The 21,073-nt window shown below is 41.8% G+C and overlaps 1 protein-coding gene across 2 annotated transcripts in view; it reads right to left on the minus strand.

Moving 5' to 3' along the window:
- The window catches only part of LOC115356915 (ankyrin repeat and BTB/POZ domain-containing protein 2-like), a 28,220-nt gene continuing 7,147 nt past the window's right edge, over window positions 1-21,073 (minus strand). Inside the window, exons 1-17 of one of the 2 annotated variants that reach the window (XM_030048212.1) lie at window positions 14,082-14,312; window positions 13,617-13,766; window positions 12,345-12,552; window positions 11,332-11,484; window positions 10,733-10,898; window positions 10,116-10,205; window positions 9,915-10,016; window positions 9,339-9,435; window positions 8,133-8,268; window positions 6,269-6,522; window positions 5,115-5,293; window positions 4,101-4,206; window positions 3,730-3,832; window positions 2,073-2,145; window positions 1,884-1,952; window positions 1,678-1,791; window positions 1-533 (exon numbers count right to left, since the gene is read on the minus strand). In XM_030048212.1, coding sequence (XP_029904072.1) covers window positions 288-533; window positions 1,678-1,791; window positions 1,884-1,952; window positions 2,073-2,145; window positions 3,730-3,832; window positions 4,101-4,206; window positions 5,115-5,293; window positions 6,269-6,522; window positions 8,133-8,268; window positions 9,339-9,435; window positions 9,915-10,016; window positions 10,116-10,205; window positions 10,733-10,898; window positions 11,332-11,484; window positions 12,345-12,552; window positions 13,617-13,766; window positions 14,082-14,094 — 2,259 coding nt within the window. In that variant the 5' untranslated portion in view covers window positions 14,095-14,312 and the 3' untranslated portion in view covers window positions 1-287. Of the gene's footprint in view, window positions 534-1,677; window positions 1,792-1,883; window positions 1,953-2,072; window positions 2,146-3,729; window positions 3,833-4,100; window positions 4,207-5,114; window positions 5,294-6,268; window positions 6,523-8,132; window positions 8,269-9,338; window positions 9,436-9,914; window positions 10,017-10,115; window positions 10,206-10,732; window positions 10,899-11,331; window positions 11,485-12,344; window positions 12,553-13,616; window positions 13,767-14,081; window positions 14,313-21,073 lie in introns of those variants that run through there. The other variant, XM_030048210.1, reaches the window with a different exon arrangement.

Consider the following 21,073-nt stretch of genomic DNA (forward strand, 5'->3'; position numbering starts at 1 on the left):
TTCCCTACACACCGCTGCTGAGAATATACACCCACTAGGATGGCTTCCTTAACTCTGTGCAAACTGCCAAAAATGTCCAACTTCAATGCATAGTTCACTCATTTTGAAAAATTTGATAAGATTAAGAAGGACATTTTTCGCAATGTATTCTTCATCTATGATCTACACTAACGTGATCTCACTACTAAGACTTATGTGGGGATATATGGCTAGTATTCCCATACATTTCAGTTTTCAGTTTTTAATGCTGATGCAAGTCAACGACAACGGTAGCTATGGCTGTGCCTTTACTCTCGACACGAGGGGTAGAGCGTGTAAAGTCTGTGGACCAGTGCGGCCTCCAGATCCCACAGGAGGACGGGGTGCAGCTGGTGCTGTCCTGGCCCAGCGCAGGTGTCCATCTGTGGGAAGAGCTGATCCTGGCCCAGCCCTCCTAGGAGGAGGCGGTGGAAGTCCTCTCTCTGCAGGAGCTGCTCCATGTTCTGGAGGAAGAATCCTTCACAAAATCTCCGTAGTTCAGACGCTCCGTGGTGCTACACACACACACACACACACACACCATTACCCTAGTACATAATTGTCATACGTTGCAGACAGGCATTTGGCCATTCCTTCCCAACAAATGAATTGCACTCGATTCTTACATCACAGTATTAATATAGTGCAGTACGGTAATGATGGTGCAACTACATTTTGTATTATTATAATATTATCATCAATACTTTTTTACAGGAATCTGCACTAAATGAGTAATACTTGAAAATCAAAGTATCAATCCTGCAGTATCAATTCAGCCATTCCTAGTTTTCAGCCTTGTTTTTGGATTGATGACGGTGCAGTTCTGAGGTTATACTATTCCGTTGTACAGAGTTTTATCAGCTCAAGAGATATTGGAGAACTTTCTGAGCCCATAAAGCAGCAAGTCATCTATGATATCTATGAATCTATGATAATCTATGAATAATAGGACAGAAAAAAACAAGCATTTCTACTACACAAATTTATTTGAAGACTTGTTTATTATGATTTTTTGTCTACACTGCAAAAACACAAAATCTTACCAAGATTATTTGTCTTATTTCAAGTCAAAAATGTCTTATTTCTAGTCAAAATATCTCATTACACTTAAAATAAGACATGATCACCGCAGAAGTCAATTGTTTTTAGACAATTTCACTTGTTTCAAGTAAAAATTCACTTGAAACAAGTGAAATTTTGCTTGCTTCATTGGCAAAATTTGCCAGTGGAAAAAGTGAAAATTCACTTGAAATAAGTGAAAATTAGCTAGAAACAAGAAACAAATTTTGACAATGAAACAAGCAAATTGTCTAACAATTGACTAAAAACAAGTTACTTCTGAGGTGATCATGTCTTATTTTAAGTGTAATGAGATATTTTGACTAGAAATAAGACATTTTTGACTTGAAATAAGACAAATTATCTTGGTAAGATTTTGAGTTTTTGCAGTGTATTTGTCTCTCTTGTTTTCTTGTGAGACACTAAATAGCTTTCAGCCTCTTTCCCCCTTTTTTTTTTTTTTAAATAACTAATCAAAATCTGTTTACTGTCAAAGAGGAGCATATAATCCTTTGGGTCATATAAGAACATAAAATCATCAGTTTGACGGCGCAAGGTTTTCATATGGCAGTGCAGGCACCATGTTGCTTTTGTTTTTACCTTAGCAGTCAGGTAGGTGTTAACAGCACAATCCAGAGTCAGGCTTCTTGACAGCTGCATCTCACAGCACCTCTGGAGCCCCTTCAGCTGGAAGAAACTGGACACCGGCAGTAACTAGAAAACAACAGATTTAATTGAATCCACTGAACAGTGTAGCAGACTCCACCTAGTGTTGTATTGGCTACGCAACAGGCACACGACTTCACCTCCATGGCATCAGAGCGTGACACGGTGACTCCCTCTGTTCCTCCACAGTACAGAGACTTCATCATCATCTGCGGGGAAAGGCACACACTTAAGCGTTGAAATATCAATACCACCTTTCTTGCGCTGAATCCAAAGTGTAGCTTGACTCTGCATGGTACTACAGTTTGAGGTTAAAGGTCACGTCCCACCTGGAATGTGCTGTAGTTCATGTTGCTGATGTGGATGATGTTGTCAGGGGAGTCGCCGAGCATGCACCGAAACCTGATGGGAAGAAACAATATACCACAATATCCACTTTGATTAGACACACGGGCCACAAAATAACTACAGCCTCTACTTCTGTCTACATCTAGTTCATATTTCCTTCAATTATTTTGCAGTGCATGCTGGAAGTTATCAGATTTTTAAACATATATTTGGTTAATATCGCTTTTAAAAATCAAACCTCAGCACAGAAATGAGCTGCTGTCCTGTCTAATAAAGGTAGCCTAAGTACAAAGACATGAATTTGACAGCAAAGCTTATGAAGCACCATGTTTTTGGGTGATTGTTTCCTGGAGCTTTCATTTCTTTCTGTGGGTGTCAGCTGATTGGCCGGAAGTGGAGAGTGATGTAATGCAGCACTGATATGAAAACACTCAACTTACTGTAATGAAATGAGAAAGCTAGTTTCGACCAATCAAATGACAGCTTCATGTTTACTTGGATGGAGTATCTGACTGTGTGGAAGTTGTTTTTCATACTGTACAGGGATGAATGGTGGCAAAAGGCTCCTAATGAAGAGATGAAAATGAGCCCTGACACCACAGGAAGCTGGACAACTGGCACAGACTTAAAGGGACAGTTCACCCATTTAGAAAAATGTGAAAATATTTCTCTCCCCCCGGCTGTTCTGTAGGACATTAGTGGTGCTATCTTCCTCTCATTGTTACTGAGTGCTAACATTACTGACATTTTTAAAAATTACTGCCTTAATCCACTCAATTTGTTAAATAAAGTTTAGGCTTGAAGATGATGTGCATCAGAATTTTTATAGCCCTCAGTGATATAAAAATGTTGACCATTAAAAAAAAAAAAAAGACAGTGGAACTATTTTTTTGTGCAGTCTGTTGTGCTCCTTCTGTTCTGGCCCTCATTTATAATGATGGCTGGCAGGTATAGTAGGTAGGTAGTCATATGTACAGTTTCAGAAATCAACACCTGTAAAGTGATGCTAAACCTTTTTTTTTTTTTTTTTTTGAGTGGACTGTTAACCAATCCAATCCAATCCAATCCACTTTATTTATATAGCACAATTTAACAAACCCAAGGTTTTCCAAAGTGCTGCACAGCAAGATAAAACACCACAAAATAACACAACAAAAGCAGAATAAAAAGGTAAAAAAAAAAAAAAAAACACAGTAGGATAACATGATAAAATAAAATAAGATCAATTAAAATACAATCAGATAAAGTAAATAATAATAATAATAATAATAATAATAATAATAAAAAAATAATAAAAAATAATAGGATAGAATAAATAAAATATATAAAAAAAATATTAAAATAAAATAATAAAATAAAAATAAAATAAAGTAATAATACAATTATAATTTTAATAGAATAAAATAATGTAAAATGCACTGCCCGCACAGCATAAAAGAAAAAAAAAAAAAAAACAGGGGAAAGGAGGCTAATGGTAAAGATGAAAGGAGGATCACACCACCAGAAACAACTAGAGGGCAAATGCAATAATATATTTTTTTTTTCAAAATGGGTGAACTAGCCTTTAAAAAACATGTAAGCAGATATTGATGCCAGTCATCATTTGCATATGCTCAAATCAAAGAACAGAGGTCTCACCTCTCAGAGGCTGACATCAGGAGCACCCGATGGGAGAAGAACGGCCGCCCTTCTACCATGAATGTTACATCTGACATCTCTTGATTATTCAGGAAATGAACATCTGAGGAAACGGGCAGAGTGATAATGAAAATCAAAGGTGACAGTCACATGATTGCCCAGTGGCTGATGTTGGTGCACGTCGCCATGCACACACTCCAAAAGTCTTCTGGTCAAAACAGCCTTGTTTTCAGCTTGACCACCATGAACCTTTGTGTTCATCTAGTGGGATTTCTAAACCTTTTCTCAATCCCAAAAGAATCATGTAATCCCTCAGCCAAAACTGGATTAACAAGGTTTTCACATGACAAAAGCGTTGAAGTGTATGTTACCTAGATGTGTAGACAAACTGACATCCATGGATGGGACAGGAGGAACAGGAGTGCGGCCATAGCAGTGGGAAAACACAGACGCTAGCCTCTTGGTTATCACATAGTCCTACAGAGGAAATAGACGGCATGAAAAATGGATTGCACAAGTTTAATAAAACCATCCATTATAATCCCTTGAGCCAGCAGGTGTCATGTTGATCCAACAAATCCTGGTATTATAAGGAAATCAAACAGTTCTTCTCTTGTTACTTTCCTATTTGAACTGGAAAGTAGATCCAGCAGGTCGTGTCTGCAGGACATAATCACCTTGTACCCACATATAGTAATCATAATTACACAAAAAACGCGTACTGGACTGTGTTGTTTTGTACACTGGTGCAATCTGCTTTGTTAGAGAAGGCTATGTGCTCAAAGTGTTATTTTGGGAGTGTTATTTTGTGCTCAAAGTGTTATTTTTTTTAACTGAATGTGGACTCACATTCAGTAACTATTCAACCCAACACTCTACTACAGTTCTAGTTTGCTGTAAAGCACATAAAAAAACAGCTGAACATAAGCATCAGTTCAGACCACAGTTTGCCCTCAGTTCATTTTACTATGCAAAATGTTCTAAGCATGAGCAACTGCTGGCTATCAGATGCCGCGCCCATCTCTTCATACACATAAGTCCGTGCATTTTGGGGTCATTTCCTGTAGTTGGCACATTAATTTCCCTCTTCCTAATAAACTGCACCACAGTTGTCTTGTTGGGGATTGGGACACATTTGTCTCGGTGAAATTGTTTTGTGCCACCAGTGCCAGTTTGAATGGAATTGCTCTCCCCTGACCAAATGAAGTTAAGGGAAGAAACACTGCAGAGTTGTGATGAAGTTCTCAGAGCGTGCATGGTGTGAAAGCACCCTCAGTCGGACATAAGAGTGTGTGACAGTGTTTAATGTGGAGGCCACTGCAGTTACTGAGTGATAAATGACTGTCAGACAACGCGCACACAAAGACACAGAGGGGTATTTGTACCTTGCTGGTTACAAGCATGCTGAACATGAGTGGTATGCCTGTGGAGAGGAGCTCCTGGCTGTAGTCCTCTGTCTTCATAGAGGGAAACTCATTGAGGAGAGAGAGGGTGACTTCGTCCCTGGACAGCTGCTGGGCCCTCTGGAGGCACTCCAGCCACACATGGAGCCTCCATGGAACACCTGCCAGGTTCAGGGATACAGTTGGAACAAGGCAGATGCTGTATCCTGAGGACTTAGAGCATGCATGCAACACAAGGCAGCAACATCACATCCCTTTGGTGCTAGACTCAAAGGACTTTTTATTCCTCAAAACTGAAAAAGGCACTATCAGACCAGACCATATGTGTGATGGATGACATGCAAAGGCTAACAGCAGAAAGCAGTTTTAGTGTTTTACCACTTCAGAGGCCAAGTCGTGGACAACTGATGGCTGCTTTTAACTTTAGAATTAAGGCACAAAACTCAAACCACCACCACTGACCAAGGACAGGCAAAAGATAAAGGAACCCACTGAGCAAAAAGTGTCCAGAAAACCGATAGACGATAAATGCCATGCAGGAGACTAGGGTTCGACTCCCCGCCTAAGCAACGACAACAACCCTACACAACTTACAAACAGCATATGGCTGGCAGGTAAGCGTATGTCCACGCGGTCACAAGGGTGGCAAGCATATTTTAAATTTTTTTTTCAGAAACTTTACAACGTCTACTGAAGGTTCAGAGATGACGGTGTAACAACTTCCAGGAAAGACGTATTAAAAACTTTCATTCTGGCCAATCTGAAGACGTCTTCTGGGGGTACAGAAAAGATGTCTTTTTAGCGTTTTCTTGACACTTTTTACTTAGTGGGAGAGGGGAAAAAAAACTCCAGCTAATCCTGGAGGTTGATAGAAATATTAAACTTCTTTATTTTAACTTGATCTCAGATGTTTTGAATTTTGGCTCTCAAATTTACATCCTCTTTGACTCCTAGAGACACTTTCTGTATAAAACAGTGCTGTTGAAATTTCAGAATCATGCAAGGAAATATTAATTGGACAGCCTGTTGGCCTTTTCTAAGACACCCCAAAGCCACCAGCCTTTCTAGTGTGAGAGGCTACACCAAACCCTTGCTGCTCTTGGGGTTTGTAGTGCAGAGCTTTACGACATGCTTACCCATCATTCTTAGCTCCATGGTCACATCAAGGTACCCGTGCTCAGCACTGTAATAGGCTGCCTGCTGGAGAGCTTTCATCCTGGCTTTACAAAGGCTGGGACCAGCACTTGGGGGGCGAGGGGCAGCAGACTGTTTGGGAGTGCTGGCCTTGTGTGTCTGCTCCTCCTCCACTCCCTCAGCCAGGATCTCCTCCAGAGAGAGGATGTCCTCCTTCCTCTGCCGGGGCTGCAGCAGGAGCCTCCTCAGGACGTTCCTGCAGCAGAGCAGAGGATGGCTGACGAAGGGCTTTTGTTTGTCATGTCCAAACAGAAGCAGGTCAGGTGAACTCTAAATTTCCATAGGTGTGGTGTGAATGGTGTGTTTGTATGTGTATTTGTCCTGTGATGGACTGGTGACGTGTCTCTGGCCCCCATGACAATGGATAAACATGGATGGAAACGGACAGTTGGATGGATAGATTTGAAGAAAAACCTACCTTAGGATTCTCTTAATGGACCATAACAGTTATTTTGCATGTTTAGTCTATTATCTATAAAATGTACTTCGTGTACTTCAACACAAGCAGTCGGATTTTAGAGTGAAATGATCCCTCTGCCAGAAAATAGTTCCCAGGAAACATCTGGCTTTACACAGGCAGTTATCAGATTTGTGGTTCATGAATGTTGACGACTTTTTTAGCTACAGAAAAAAATGTCGCTAAATTGTAGCAAACTGGCCAAACATCACAATCACCTGCATGATCCTTTAACATTATTACATATTAAATCAAGTCGAGATTATTTACATAGTATAGTTACAGTATCACAGGGCTTCACAAGGCCCACATGATGACACAGTAAATGAAAACATGTCCAGACCTAAGGTTCTTAATATTAATGACAAAAATACACAACATTAATCTGTGGGGTGATTTTGTTATAAAGTGTTGTAATTAACATCATTAATGACTCCCTCAAAATGCTTTGCTTGCTTCTACTTCAGTTGATGATGGCCTACATTTCCCAGAATGCCTTTTCACACACTCTGGGGAAAGGCAATGAACTTCTGGTATTCAGCCGTGGGTTGTATGAAACTGGAGTGAAGTTAGCTTGATATTGGACATTCAGTTGGATGTTGAAGGTCCTTCCTCAAGCACTGGTGAACAAGACCAGTAAAGCACATGAATGAGTACATTCGTGATTACTGGAGCAGGAAAAACTATTTATAACCGCTTTGTTCAATAGGTTATTTGACAAAAAAAAAAAAAAAATTAAAATGTATGTGTAAATACACATTTAAGTTGCAAAAAACATGTAGGCCTACAGTACATCCTCCAGCATATATACAGGATGACTTTTTCTTTTTTTTTTTTTTACTTCCTCCACCAGTGGCGGATGGAGGTCATGTTTTTGCCTCTGTTTGTTTTCTTTCTTTGTTTTATTTGTTTGTTTGTCTGTTAGCAAGAAAAGTCAAAAAGGATGAGCTGATTCAAGTTTGGAGCATCTAGGTCAAAGGTCAAGGTCACCCAAAGCACAAAATCCACATTTTTACCAATATCTGGAAGCACGGCAGAAAGATGCAGCTCGGTGTGTTATGTTGATGTGGGGATTGTGCAGTGTGGTGGAGGTCGTTGTCTCTGGCTGCTCTTGTTTTTGTTATTTTTCCCCACATAGGAGCATTTGGTTTATACCATAAATACAAATTCCAAGAAAAATACAACTAAGGTTATTGCAGTTGGAGAAGTTGCTGTCTCTGCCTGCCTGCAGTGGATTTCTCCCTGTATGTTTGCTCAACATTACTACAAAATGCAGGCTTGACACTGTGGCTACTGGGGCTGCTGGAGAGATGGAGTTGAGCTGACAGCAGGGATGCTCTAGCGCCCACCTGTGGCCATGCGCTGCAGCGTAGCTGAAGCAGTTCATGTCCTCGTACAGCGGGGGTGTCAGAGAATTCCCATGATGCACTCTGAGCAGGGGGTCGGCTCCATGGGTGAGCAGCAGGCTCACCATTTCGTAGTCACCTGGTTAGACAAAAGGTGATTTATGTGGTTATGAGATATTGCTTCACATTCAGAATACATATTCAAAATGTGTAGCTATCCTCAAAGTAAACTGGTAAACAAGGTCATATTTTTTTTTAAATGTATTTTATCATTTGTGTTTATTTTTAATCTTTTCCATTTTTAATACGTTTTCTTCCATTTATATGTTGTTATTTTTTCTTATATGAAATATTTTCTTTGTCCAAAAATTATTAAACATTTTTTGACACTTTTTTTTTTTGATAAGCGTCTGTGCTTCTAACAAAAAAAAAAAAAAAAAAAATACATCTTCATTGGTGAAAGGAGAGATTTTTTAAAAATAGGTTTGAATTTTGTTCAGAGAGTTCAATAAAACATGCCCAAATAAACACCTGCTCCTGAGCTAATGGGTTTCACAGAGTTAACATATATTAAAATTATTCTAATATTTCATAATATATTTATACAATATTATTTTGAATGTATTTGTATTTTATGTAAGTATTTTTTTTTTTTTTTAACTCCGAAACAGACGTATACAGAGAATTCTTGGACATAATTACAGCATTGTAATGTAACATTAAATCACAGGGGTTGGCAGCCCAAACAAACACGGAATATGACATGTTGAAAGTTGGCTAGGCTCAGACACTCAAATAATACTGTCTTCATACCTTACAAGCATGCATATGCTGTAGCCATGCTGAACCAAACTGTAAACAAAACAAACAAATGTCCAAATACAGATGGGTGACAAATTGAAGGAAAAACCAACAAAAAATGCATTGCAAAACTGCTCCTGGACATAGATTCTCTCTGGAGCTCTACTGGAGGGATGGAGCTCTGTTTTCACAAAAGATTTTTTTTTGGTGTTTTGGTGTTTTGATGGTGGTGGACAGTGCTCTCTAACATGTAGGTCCAAAATCACTTTCATCAAAGCACTCAGTGAACCCTCATGCCCTGTGGATGAGGGGCGTTGTCATCCTGGAAGACACCACTATACGCTTCTTATTTATGCAGGTTTTTCCTTTAATTTGTCACCACTCTGTAGGTTTGAGCTGTATGTCCACCTGCAGCAGAGGCCAGCTGGAGCGGAGTCTCAGCCCAGCTCTCCTGGCCGTCCGTCAGGGCTCCTCCCTCCACATCAGCGCCTGCCTCCAGGAGCAGCTGCCAGCACAGGGGGAGGATGTTCATCAAGTCAGATTTTGTACAACACGGAGTCACATGACTCTACATTGTACTGCATAAAATAAGTATGAACTCTGAAATGCAATCATGTCAATTGCACACGCCATTTGCAACTGTTTGTCATGAAAACACTGCAACAAACAATTTTGCAAATCATGCAGGGGTGCTAAAGTTTTCACTGCATATAATCAAAATTTAATCTAATTAATACAATATAATTTTAAATTTTGAAATTGAAACAGCCACCTTATAATGTTCTGTTTCTTGTTGTCATGAATCAGAAATTGAACTTCAGTTGTTGAAGGTGAAGGTAAAGGTGTAAGTATTATTTGCTCATTTTGTGGAAACCAACCAACTATTTAGTATCACACTGGATTTTCTGAAGATGCCTTATAAATCATAAATAATTATGGCAGCCAGTGTCGTAAAGTTTGGACTGTTCCACAGGGAGATCTAACCTGAGCCACAGAGAGGTGACCGTGCAGCACAGCGAATGTCAGGCCCACCCAGTGTCGACTGCCAGGGTACACCGATGGGTGTTTGGGGGAGCAGCCTGGGACCTGGGAGACACAGAGACACATATAGACTTCAGTCATCTCAGTGACAAAAACACTCAGCAATGAAAAGAGTGCCACAACCAAGCGTGCTGCTGTGTTTACCTGCAGGTCCAGGTTAGCTCCACCATCTATTAGCATCTGGACCAACGCCTCATCTCCTGCTGAGGAGGCGTACATCAGTGGAGTCATGCCCTGAGGACAAATGTAGATGCAACACCTTTAGTAGACTGCTTGTACTGTGTTGTGACCCTCCACTTGACTGACATGCCCTCAAGAGTGTGGATACCTAAGGCACCAAGACAGTTCAGAAATTTGTGTAGTTATGACAGCAGGACTCCAAGCATATATGACGCATGGTGACAGTGGTATTTAGCCACTACCAACCAGCACTCATTGAACGTGAAATTTATTCATGTGCACATGGGAGATGAAGCATTTCATAGATACTGGCTTGTCCATGTACCATGTATTGAGCCCACTACAGGGACATAGTCTGAGCTCCTATGGAAAGTCCCCATGGTCAGAGATAAGGCATCGCAGGTACAAAAAATATATTGTTTCCTGTTGTGGATGGATGCAACATATTTTGACCATTTTGTTGTGGCCTCATGCACTCCTGCTCACTTCTGTTTGACACAGGAGTAACACTACCAGTGAGGAACTCAGACCACTTTGTGTAAATAAATCCTAACAGTCCCTGTGCACTATGTCACACTCACCTGATCATCCATAGTATTGACCCCTTCGGCTCCCAGAAGCTGTGTGGCCTGGCTGACCAGGTCAGCTCGGCCACAGGAGAGCATCCTGAAGCCGAGGTCCAGCTGGAACTTGGCTGAAGCGGCCTCCGCATCCAGACACTTAAACGAGTGGAAACAGCACTCTGACCTGTGGGGGGAAAGGACAGGTAGAATGGTATTCTGACACAATTTTACTCACTACCAAGGTGCATGGAATGGACAGCGAACTACCCACTGACAGGAGAGGCCTAGACACTGGTATGTCACTCACTAACGCACTGACTGATTTTTCCAGAAATCATTGGGGAGCCTCCTAGTGCAACATTAAACATTGCTGGGATTGATGCAGAACTCCACTGGAGCCTCCTAGTGGTGATAATTAAGCACTGCTGGAAATCGGGTCCAGCGAGCACAGCATTGGCTGTTACTTACAAGCAAAAGCCACAGGGATTGGTTTTCCGCAGAGATGGATATTTACTGCAGCGATCTACATCTAAAGTGTGTCACTAAGACAGTATTAGCTAAATATTTAATGTTGATCATTACTAAGCACACGGTCAGAACACTTTTCCGCCTCTTACTTCAGCTGTCTGGGCTCACAATCCAACCCAGGGAGGAGCTGTCTGGCTGCCTGTCTGATGTCATCGCTGTCCACCAACAGGCTGCGGCGATGCTCGGCGTGAACCAGGGCGACCCTGATCCACTCCATGAGCGGAGGGAGGAGCAGGAAGGGCCTGGGGGGAGGAGAGTTAAAATGCTGTCAGTGTAAACTACAGCCAGACCTCCTGCCTTGCCAGGAAGTTTCACTAAGAAAGCACCAAATCAACATAAGTCTTATTGACACTAATGTATAGCAACTTGATGCTTGTGCTTGTTAAAGGTGGTACATGTATCCTTTACAAATTACTTTTCATAGCTTAGTATAATTACTGTGAACAAATGGACTGCCAGTGTTTCTCCAAATGAAAACCACATTTTCCATAAACCCTGTTGCTTCTTTAACTTGCTGGCAGTAATTTTGCCATCAGCCTGTCACTCCTGCCATCACCTGCCTGTCCTAGAAACTCTGACAGCTTCAGTTTCTAGCAGAAGAACAGCGCCCACTTCCTGTGTTGTGCTGTAAAGCAACCCAGCAGATGTCCCTCCACATCCAGCCCAGTGGCACATAATGAAAAATGCAATGTAGTAGCAGGGCGAGGAAGCTAATCCTCTTAACAACAGCCTTTTTTGTATACTAAGCATAACAATATCTCAAAATATATTGACCATATCTTGTTATAGGTCCCCATATAATTTGTTGATGTCAAAGTGCTACATGTAAACCTTGATATATCTCAGACAGCATAAACATGATGCACACACACAGGTGCACACATGTTGGTATTACTATCTTTGTGGAGATATTGTATTGACTAACATTCATTCTCTACATCCTTTGCGTTACCAACTCATGGTTCCCTAACCCTAATGCTAACCTTAACCCTATCTTTATTCCATATGCCTAAATTTGCCCGGTTTTTGTGGGGGCTATGATTTTGTCCCAGTGACACACAACACATCATGGGGAATACACCATGCACACACACACTCATACCTCTCCTTGCTGAGCGTCATGGTAGCAGGCTCCAGGTTGGGGTTCTCCAGGGACTCCATCTGTGGACTGGACAGGAAGTAGTAGAGCGTGCGGAGGGCGTCCGGGGCCCAGGATACCGACAGCTGACTCCCCGAGCGAGCAGGGCTGATGGAGGGGCTCACACTGCGTAAACGCTGCATGTGGCGCATCGCACGAGAAACCAGATCACCTGCAGGACATACAGTCAAACTCAAAGGGATGGGACACCCTCAAATGTGGCCTTTCTCTGAAAAAAAGTGACATGAAGGGGCCTGGAGAAAAGATGGGACAGTGGGAGGAGTAGGCGCCATGAGAGCACTCGTGGGCATTTGAAGGTGATGTTTCAAAATCTCCACAACACCCACACATCCTCATTCACAGACAGTAGTTTCAACCTACCATTCAGAGTAAATTTTAGTTTGCTTCCAGTTCAGTGGAGTGTAAACACCAGTAAAGCAATCAGGGGTGGTGACTGATTAAACTGGGTTTTTGTTTTAAAAACAAGAAGTTTTCTCTCACACAAAAAATGAAGAATAAAAAAGGAAGAATCTTCCTTTTTCAGTTGTGGCTATAATCCCCTTGTTGTCTAAGTGTTCAGACCTATTCACACCAAGTCTGAATTTTACACACACACACACAAAAAAAAAAGTGCATAAGAGGATTTTAAAAGAAAACAAATGAAACAATGCATCTCTCACACTGTGTCTGAAATATTGCACTGAAAAGATGTATTTTTGTTTTATTCAGAGACCAGGTTTTTTTTGAAGCCAGGGTTAGGGTTAGAAGAATCCATATCATTAGTTTAAACTGGATTTTCATTCAGCAGCAATATGCAGAATTTAACAAACAAGGTAAAAAAAAAAAAAAAAAATTAAAAACTTAGTTTAGGAATTTATAGCAATATGGTTGGCAAATGTATGCCACCATCTGTAGAGGGCCACATAAATGTGCATGGACTGCTACATAAACTGCTGTAAACAATAAAGGTACTCAGCCCTTATATTTTCTTTTTCTAATAAGTGTCCAGATAATGAGGTGCGGGGTGGTCTGCAGTGCCACTGGGAGGACGTGAAGGTGCCCTTGTTTTCTGGACACAATCCCCAGGTTGTTATGTAACCAAGGGGAACTGGCAGCCCATAATGATCTGTCCCGAAAAGCCAGACGCCGGTCACAGTTTAAGTAAACACACACAAGCACAGTAGCTGACTGTGGCTGCTTTGACAAACTGGTACACACACACACACGCATACTTACTGAGCTCAGCGATGCTACCCACACAGGTGGCCAGCAGGGCTTGCTCCAAGGTGCGTAACTCCAGCTGGATGTAAGCCGCCTCCCTGCTCTCCACTGGCTCCTCGGGAACCTTCGTGTATGGACTGACATGGGCTGGCAGTGATAGCTCACCTAGACATGCACACAGGTATTATTAGTGCTTTGCAGTGATCAGGCATTTCCAATCAATCATACATTTGGTGCATTTACCTGAAGTATATATTTAAAGTTGAAAGTATTGGGTTACTTTGGCGCTACATGAGTCTACATGGTGGTGAAATAAGTTGCTCTGTGCACCCCTGGGCTGATAATCCACCATACTGTATTTCTATCTCTCTATTCACTTCTATTGTGCGACAACACAGCCCCCGAAATAACATTTGCAGAGCATAAACAAATGCCAACAAATCAGATTATGCCAATAGAAAAACAACCAAGTCCTCCTACCCATTTGTTTCATGTAATTACAGTTATTTGTCAAAGTGCCGCCAGGTTGCTTCTTCCTGCTGAAAAGTTACTATGAAGACATTTCCTGCAGGTGCTCCCTGCCGGATCTACTTTCCAATTCAAATAGGGAAATAAAATAAGAGCCGTTTCATTTACATTGGCGTAATCCACTATCTTCATGTTTGTTTATGTGCTTAAAGTGTTATTTTGGGAGCTGTTTTCCTATGGAAGTGAACAGAGAGACCCAAATACAGTAAGGATCCTCCTTCATGACACCAGCTGCCTGTTTATGTCTCTCTACCTCCCTGCCTGCTCTCCACGCTGCACACCTGCCCTGCGTTCCAATACCCATACTATCATACTATTTAGTAGGGAAAAAAAAGATTTAGTATGTCCCAATACATAGTATGTCAGATGCAGTATGCCAAGAGTACCAGGATGTTCTACTATATCCGGTCAGATTTTGCAGTATGGATTTCAGTATGCTGCTCTGGCCATTCTGACCCACAATCCTTTGTTCAGCGGACGTTACGTCGCACTGACTGAGTTGCGTGTACAGGCCACGCCCACATTTAGACGACAACAAAACGCACATATCTCACAAAACTTGCTCAATGACAGCAGAAGCGAGGAAGGAAGGAAGGAAGACAGAGGATAATAAATATGACAGAGGACAGCGCAGTATGAAACAGCAGCGGCATTTTGACAACAACATTCAAATTTGCCACTACGGACGGCGGAGGAAGTGAGCGAGAGGGTCGGAGGTCAGGGACGATGTATGTAGTGTGTCCCAATAATATGCATATGCATGCATATTTCATACTAAACTACATACTTTGTAAGGGCAGCTGCAGTACATACTAAAAGTAAAAAGTATGTGATTTGGAACGCAGGGCAGGTCTGCATCTCCTTATCTGCACACCTGCCGGTCACGCTGTTGTCTCCACACCACTGAAGAGGCCTGCTGCAGATCACTGTTTCTGCAACCACTCAGTTACTTACACTTCAAGCCTTTTTTTTTTTTTTTTTTTTTTTGCCAGTTTGCTATTCTACTTGTTGGCAGTTTCCATGTTCCTGACCCAGCTCTCTCCTCTGTGTAGTTGTGTCTGCTCCTGTCTCCAGCACTTGGACTGTGTGCCCTGCACTGCACTCACACACCTCCACATCTCTGGATCTGCTCAGCCTAAAGCCTAAATCCTAAAATAAATTCTCTTGCATTAGTCCTGTCTCCCTGCATGTGTCTGTACTTGGGTAGTAGCAACTTGTAACGAATACAGTAGTTCAAGGGGGGCAAGGAGGATATCTCACCATCATGTGGACTCATGTCAAGTCCACGTCATTACACAAGCAAACGCTCTACAATTCAATTACTCGTTCAGTTTTGCTTAAAAGTAACAGCAATGAGTGCATATATGGAGATAAAGATGGGGGCAAGATTAAAAAAAAAAAACACAAAAGAAATGACTGCTTAACACCACAGATGTACGACTGGGAGTCTTTTTTCACTGAGGGTCTAAAGTTGTTAAGTTTTCTTTCATCATGTATTTTCTTATAAAGGACCAGATAATGCTATGCAATGCTCAGCTCTACTGATGACACAGATGATTTTGGTACCAATCCTCTTGTCACTGATGCGTCACACTCCCAAAAAGTCAGTTTAGCACTTGAATAATAGAACTGTAAGAGGAGGACAAGTGCTATGGATTTTCTCATTTCATCTGTAAAGGCAAAGTCAAGCACTGTGCCTCTTACTCAAAACACAACATGTCTCCTGCTGCGTTGCATTCTGGTTTATTTAATGCTACTGTTGAGGAGAAATGAGTCTGTCCTCTGGCAAAAAAATGACCCCATAGGTTGTTTGTATATCACCTTATTTCAACCTGTAGTCATGTTTTAAAGTAACCTCTAGTGATCATGTACATAACAACACTGTGGTGTAGCATCAATGGAGTGACAAAGTCTGTGTATTAAGGATGATGGGATGGCGGCTGGGTCAGTCAGCATTTCTTTCACTCAGCCGACCAGAGTTCAAATACAAGTTAGAGCAGCGTTTGTGTTTAGGTAGGCTTAGTTAATGTTTGGTAACCTTAACCCAGAACCTTTCCTAACCTTAACCAAGTATTTTTTAGCAATGAGCGCTCACTCAGGAAACGGTCCTTTGGGTCGTATTAGAGGTTCCTGGGGGTCGAATTAGAGGGTTGGAACAAATGACCTATGTGCTCATTTGGATTGGAAGACTGGTCTCTGTGCCTCTTCTATGATGGATTTCTCCCTGTATGATTGTTGAAGTGCAAAATGGAAAGATTTTAGATCGCTGAAACATTTTCTACTATTAAACTCCATTGTAGCTGCAGGAAATATCTGGATTTGACATCAGGTTGTCTACATTTAGCCAGCTATCCAACAACAGCACGGGCCCTGAAATACACATCACCAGTGTTGTCCCTTGATTGTAAGTGTGAAAATGTTTTAGGGTGGGGTTTGCCTTTTCAGCAACACACGTTAAAAAAAAAAAAAAAAAAAAAACTGATTATGATAAACATCAACATAATGAAGGAGATACTCCCCTCATAGAGGGACCCACATGGCTTAGGCTACAGCAAAAACCTTTCCCCCCATTATCTGCATGACAAACGACACAGTCAGCCATGTGTGTGTGGTCTGGTGCACACACCCTTCTCTACAAAACAGAGCCAGATTCAGAAAACACACACACACACACACACACATGCCCTACACAGATAGTACAAGCATGCATACTCACGCACACATGCCCTGCACAGATATAGCCATGCACACACACAGACACATGCTCACATCAACACACACATTCACACACATGAGAACCCCATCTATTGTGTCATGTTGAAAGGGGTATTTGCTGACTCGTGATCTTCTGCACAATGGAAACAGCTTTAGCGGGAGCAATCTGCACAACACCAAGCCTGGAATGAAGGGCTTTCTGCAGGCAATATGCATCCAGCGCTGTGGTAAGTGCACTTCAGATCACTCAAACAGTCACAGCACGTGTGAGAAAACAGTAAAATGCGTGGGGAAACGCGCGGTGTGGTTGGGAGCGGACACACACTCATCCTCAGCCACAGCTACTGTCCTCAATCTGCCCAATGCAAAAAGAACCACAGACACAGAATTGCTGTCTCTTACATTAACACACAAATGTAAAATCCTGATAGTAAAGTGGAAAAATCTGTTACTTGTCAGCCTGTAAACTGAAAAAGCACTAAAGGAGGATTCCAGTATTTTTTTTTTTTTTTTTTAATAGAAGAACAAAAAATAAATAAATAAATAAATAGAATAGGGACCCTGCCAATTTGTTTCTTTTTTTTTTGTTTTTTTTTGTTTTTTTTAATTAAAGGATTCCGGTTTCACTTTTTACATAAATATGGGAGACAAAGAAAAATCAGATGTCACTTGTTTATCGGCTCCACTAAGGCATTGGTTTTCAAAGTGGGGTCTGGGGACTACCGGGGGTCCTTGATGGGCCTCCAGGCAGTCCTCAGCAAAATGAACTGCAGTTTTATGCATGAAAAACCAGACTGCAGAAAATTTGCGAGAGATCATTTTAACACTTTCCTCTCTCTGGTTTAATCTTACCATGATTTGTCAATGTTCAAGAATGACATCTTAACAGTTTAACCCTTGGAAATGAATGATTACCAAAAACTTACCAGAACATGAGTAAAATGCCCCCCACTCCTCTACAAAAGAAACCAAAATATGATTTCATGTCATATAAGGTTCCCTTTAGGGCAAAATCACTTCAAATGGAGGTCCACAAATGATTGAAAGTCAACTTAAGGGTCTAGAATATGAAAGAGTTTTAAAACCCCTGCACTAAGAGACATTTTTCTCCTCTTTCCTCATAGGGCTTCTGTAACTATACATGCATTACATGCCATTTTTCTTCACACCAGTCTCCCAGCAGTGGTAGCACCCAAAGCCAGCAGTGTGTCATTACCGGTCCCACACGTCGCCTCAGCTCCGGACCTCCCATCTCAGACATGAGTCAGACACGGAGGATTTATTTTAAGGAATATTTCATCCTGAAGAGCTCCCATGTGCACTGGAGAATAGAAGAGGCAGGGGGGCTATTTCAATATTGTGGATTACTCAGGTCTGACATTCCCCAGAGTTTTCATTTGAGCCTTTTACCTGACACTCTTGTGCATAGCAACAAGCACTGAGCGACTACTGGGTGTAATACACTGGCCAAGATCATGGTGGTTGCTATGGGGATCAAACCCATGACCTTTCAGGTGCATGATGGTCCCTTAGGGTGGTCACCATCTGGCCCTCTAAGAGATTAAAGCAAAATGTAACTTTAATAGAATGTTGTGTAGTTCCCTGGGGCTTCTGTGAGTCCACACAGAACACAAAAAGCCTCATTAGTTGCTCTGTGCCCCTCTGGGCTGCGAATTCACAATACTTTATGTGTCTCTCCATCCACTTCCATAGCAAAACAGCTCCAAAAATAACACATTTTGTGAACAGACCAACGGAGATAAGAAAACAAGAAGTCCTGGTACCCATTTTTTCATGTAAGTACAATTACTTGTGAAACTACTATCAGGTTGTTCCTGGTGCAAGGCTACTATGCAGATATTTGCAATTCCAATTCAAATAGGAAAATAACAAGAAAAAAAAAAAATAGGGACTAGGACTTGTTGCTTTTTATATTGACATAATCTTCTCTGTTTTTGTTTGTTTATGTGTGGTTTAAATGGTCAATATCAATATATTTTGGAACTGCTGCTGCTGAGAGACTATATTTTATGCCTACATATTTACATTTGACTACATTTATGCCACAACAATTCAGAGACATTTTGTTCTTGTGAGGGTAAAAAAAAAAAAAGAGAGACCCTGACGATACAAACGTTCACTAAAACTTAACAGCTTTCCAGCTGAAAAACAGCAGCATCCAAAACAGTTCATATTTGTTTATCATGTATCTTCCAGGTTTAATTTCCAACAACTTAATAACACATGAGTGTAATGCTGGTTGGCAGCTGACTTGACTGAGGTCCCAGATGCTGGCCCTTCCCAGCAGCACTTGAACACAGCAAACAAAAAAGCATTAGAGTAACATCTGATCAACATATCTTTTTTTTTTCTGAGAAACGCCTACAGCGAATGTAGGCGTTTCTCAGACTGTCTCAACTAAAAGAAAGAAGTCTTTGGATCCTGAGGTGCAACAACAGTCAAGTGCAGCAGATAATTTGTATTGATTACCCTGCTCTGTTTAGAAGACGTAAAAAGTGGACCATGAGAACAAGTATCTATTCATAAGTTCTGGTTGTACACAACAAGAGGCCAGTCTTGAGTGTGGACAAAGCACAAATGAGTGTTTTCTGAACCCTACCTGTGGAGGGCCACAGCCCCCCCCTTCCCAAACCTCAGCTACTGTGTCCAACACTGGCCTGCTTACTGCCACAATCATGGATGATTAAGTCATTTCCTCCCACTCTCCCCTTGTGTGTATGTGTGGCTGAATAAAAACAGAAGTCTACACCCTCCACACCCCCGTCCTAAGAGAAAGACAGGGAGAATGAGAGAGAGAAAGAGAGTGTGTGTAGGTTCAAGCACCGGTGAGCTTGTGTGTCCAAATGAAAACAGAGGCACAGTCACCAAGCCTGACACAACAGCTCTTTTCTGCTGGCTGGTATAATGCTGGAACTGTTTAGGCAAGGTTAGGTTGGGACAACAGAACCACAGATGGGGAAGGAGTGTGTGTGTGTGTGTGTGTGTGTGTGTGTGTGTGTTGGGGGGGGTGTCTCAAGTGGAGATGTGTTCATCAGAGCAAGGGTTAGGATTAGGGTTCAAGTCAAGACCAGGTCCAAAGGTGGTCACGTCTGAAGAGCAATACATTTAATGGTTTTTCTTTTCTTATCACTTGATAAATGGATCGCTAATACAGAGTACCATCGGGAGCAATATGACACCCATTACTGGTTAAGGAGGATTAACAGAGATGCAGCTCTCTTTGCAGGAGCTCTGTGCTAAACCTGCCGACACTGAGTTCTTGAACCCTTTAAAACCCAAGACACCTGTGGGTGGGCTTTTATTTTGGAAGGTTTTATTTCAACCTGTTAATAAAAATGACTATTTCTTTCTTTTTTTATTATCATTATTATTTTTGGAGGCTAATCTTATGGTGATATTCTTGTACTTGTACGCTGCCTTTTTTGCTACTTTTTGGCTAATTTTTCACATACACTATATTACCAAAAGTATTCGCTCACCTGCCTTTACTCATACTATGAACTGAAGAGCCATCCCATTCCTAACCCATAGAGTTCAATATGATGTCGGTCCACCTTTTGCAGCTATTACAGCTTCAACTCTTCTGGGAAGACTGTCCACAAGGTTGAGGAGAGTGTTTATAGGAATTTTTGACCATTCTTCCAAAAGCGCATTGGTGAGGTCACACACTGATGTTGGTCGAGAAGGCCTGGCTCTCAGTCTCCGCTCTAATTCATCCCAAAGGTGTTCTATCGGGTTCAGGTCAGGACTCTGTGCAGGCCAGTCAAGTTCATCCACACCAGACTCTGTCATCCATGTCTTTATGGACCTTGCTTTGTGCACTGGTGCACAGTCATGTTGGAAGAGGAAGGGGCCCGCTCCAAACTGTTCCCACAAGGTTGGGAGCATGGAATTGTCCAAAATGTTTTGGTATCCTGAAGCATTCAAAGTTCCTTTCACTGGAACTAAGGGGCCAAGCCCAGCTCCTGAAAAACAACCCTACACCATAATTCCTCCTCCACCAAATTTCACAGTCGGCACAATGCAGTCTGAAATGTACCGTTCTCCTGGCAACCTCCAAACCCAGACTCGTCCATCAGATTGCCAGATGGAAAAGCGTGATTCATCACTCCAGAGAACGCGTCTCCACTGCTCTAGAGGCCAGTGGCGGCGTGCTTTACACCATTGCATCCGACGCTTTGCATTGCACTTGGTGATGTGTGGCTTGG

This window comes from Myripristis murdjan, chromosome 3 (genome assembly GCF_902150065.1).
Source record: "Myripristis murdjan chromosome 3, fMyrMur1.1, whole genome shotgun sequence".
NCBI classification, from domain to species: domain Eukaryota; kingdom Metazoa; phylum Chordata; class Actinopteri; order Holocentriformes; family Holocentridae; genus Myripristis; species Myripristis murdjan.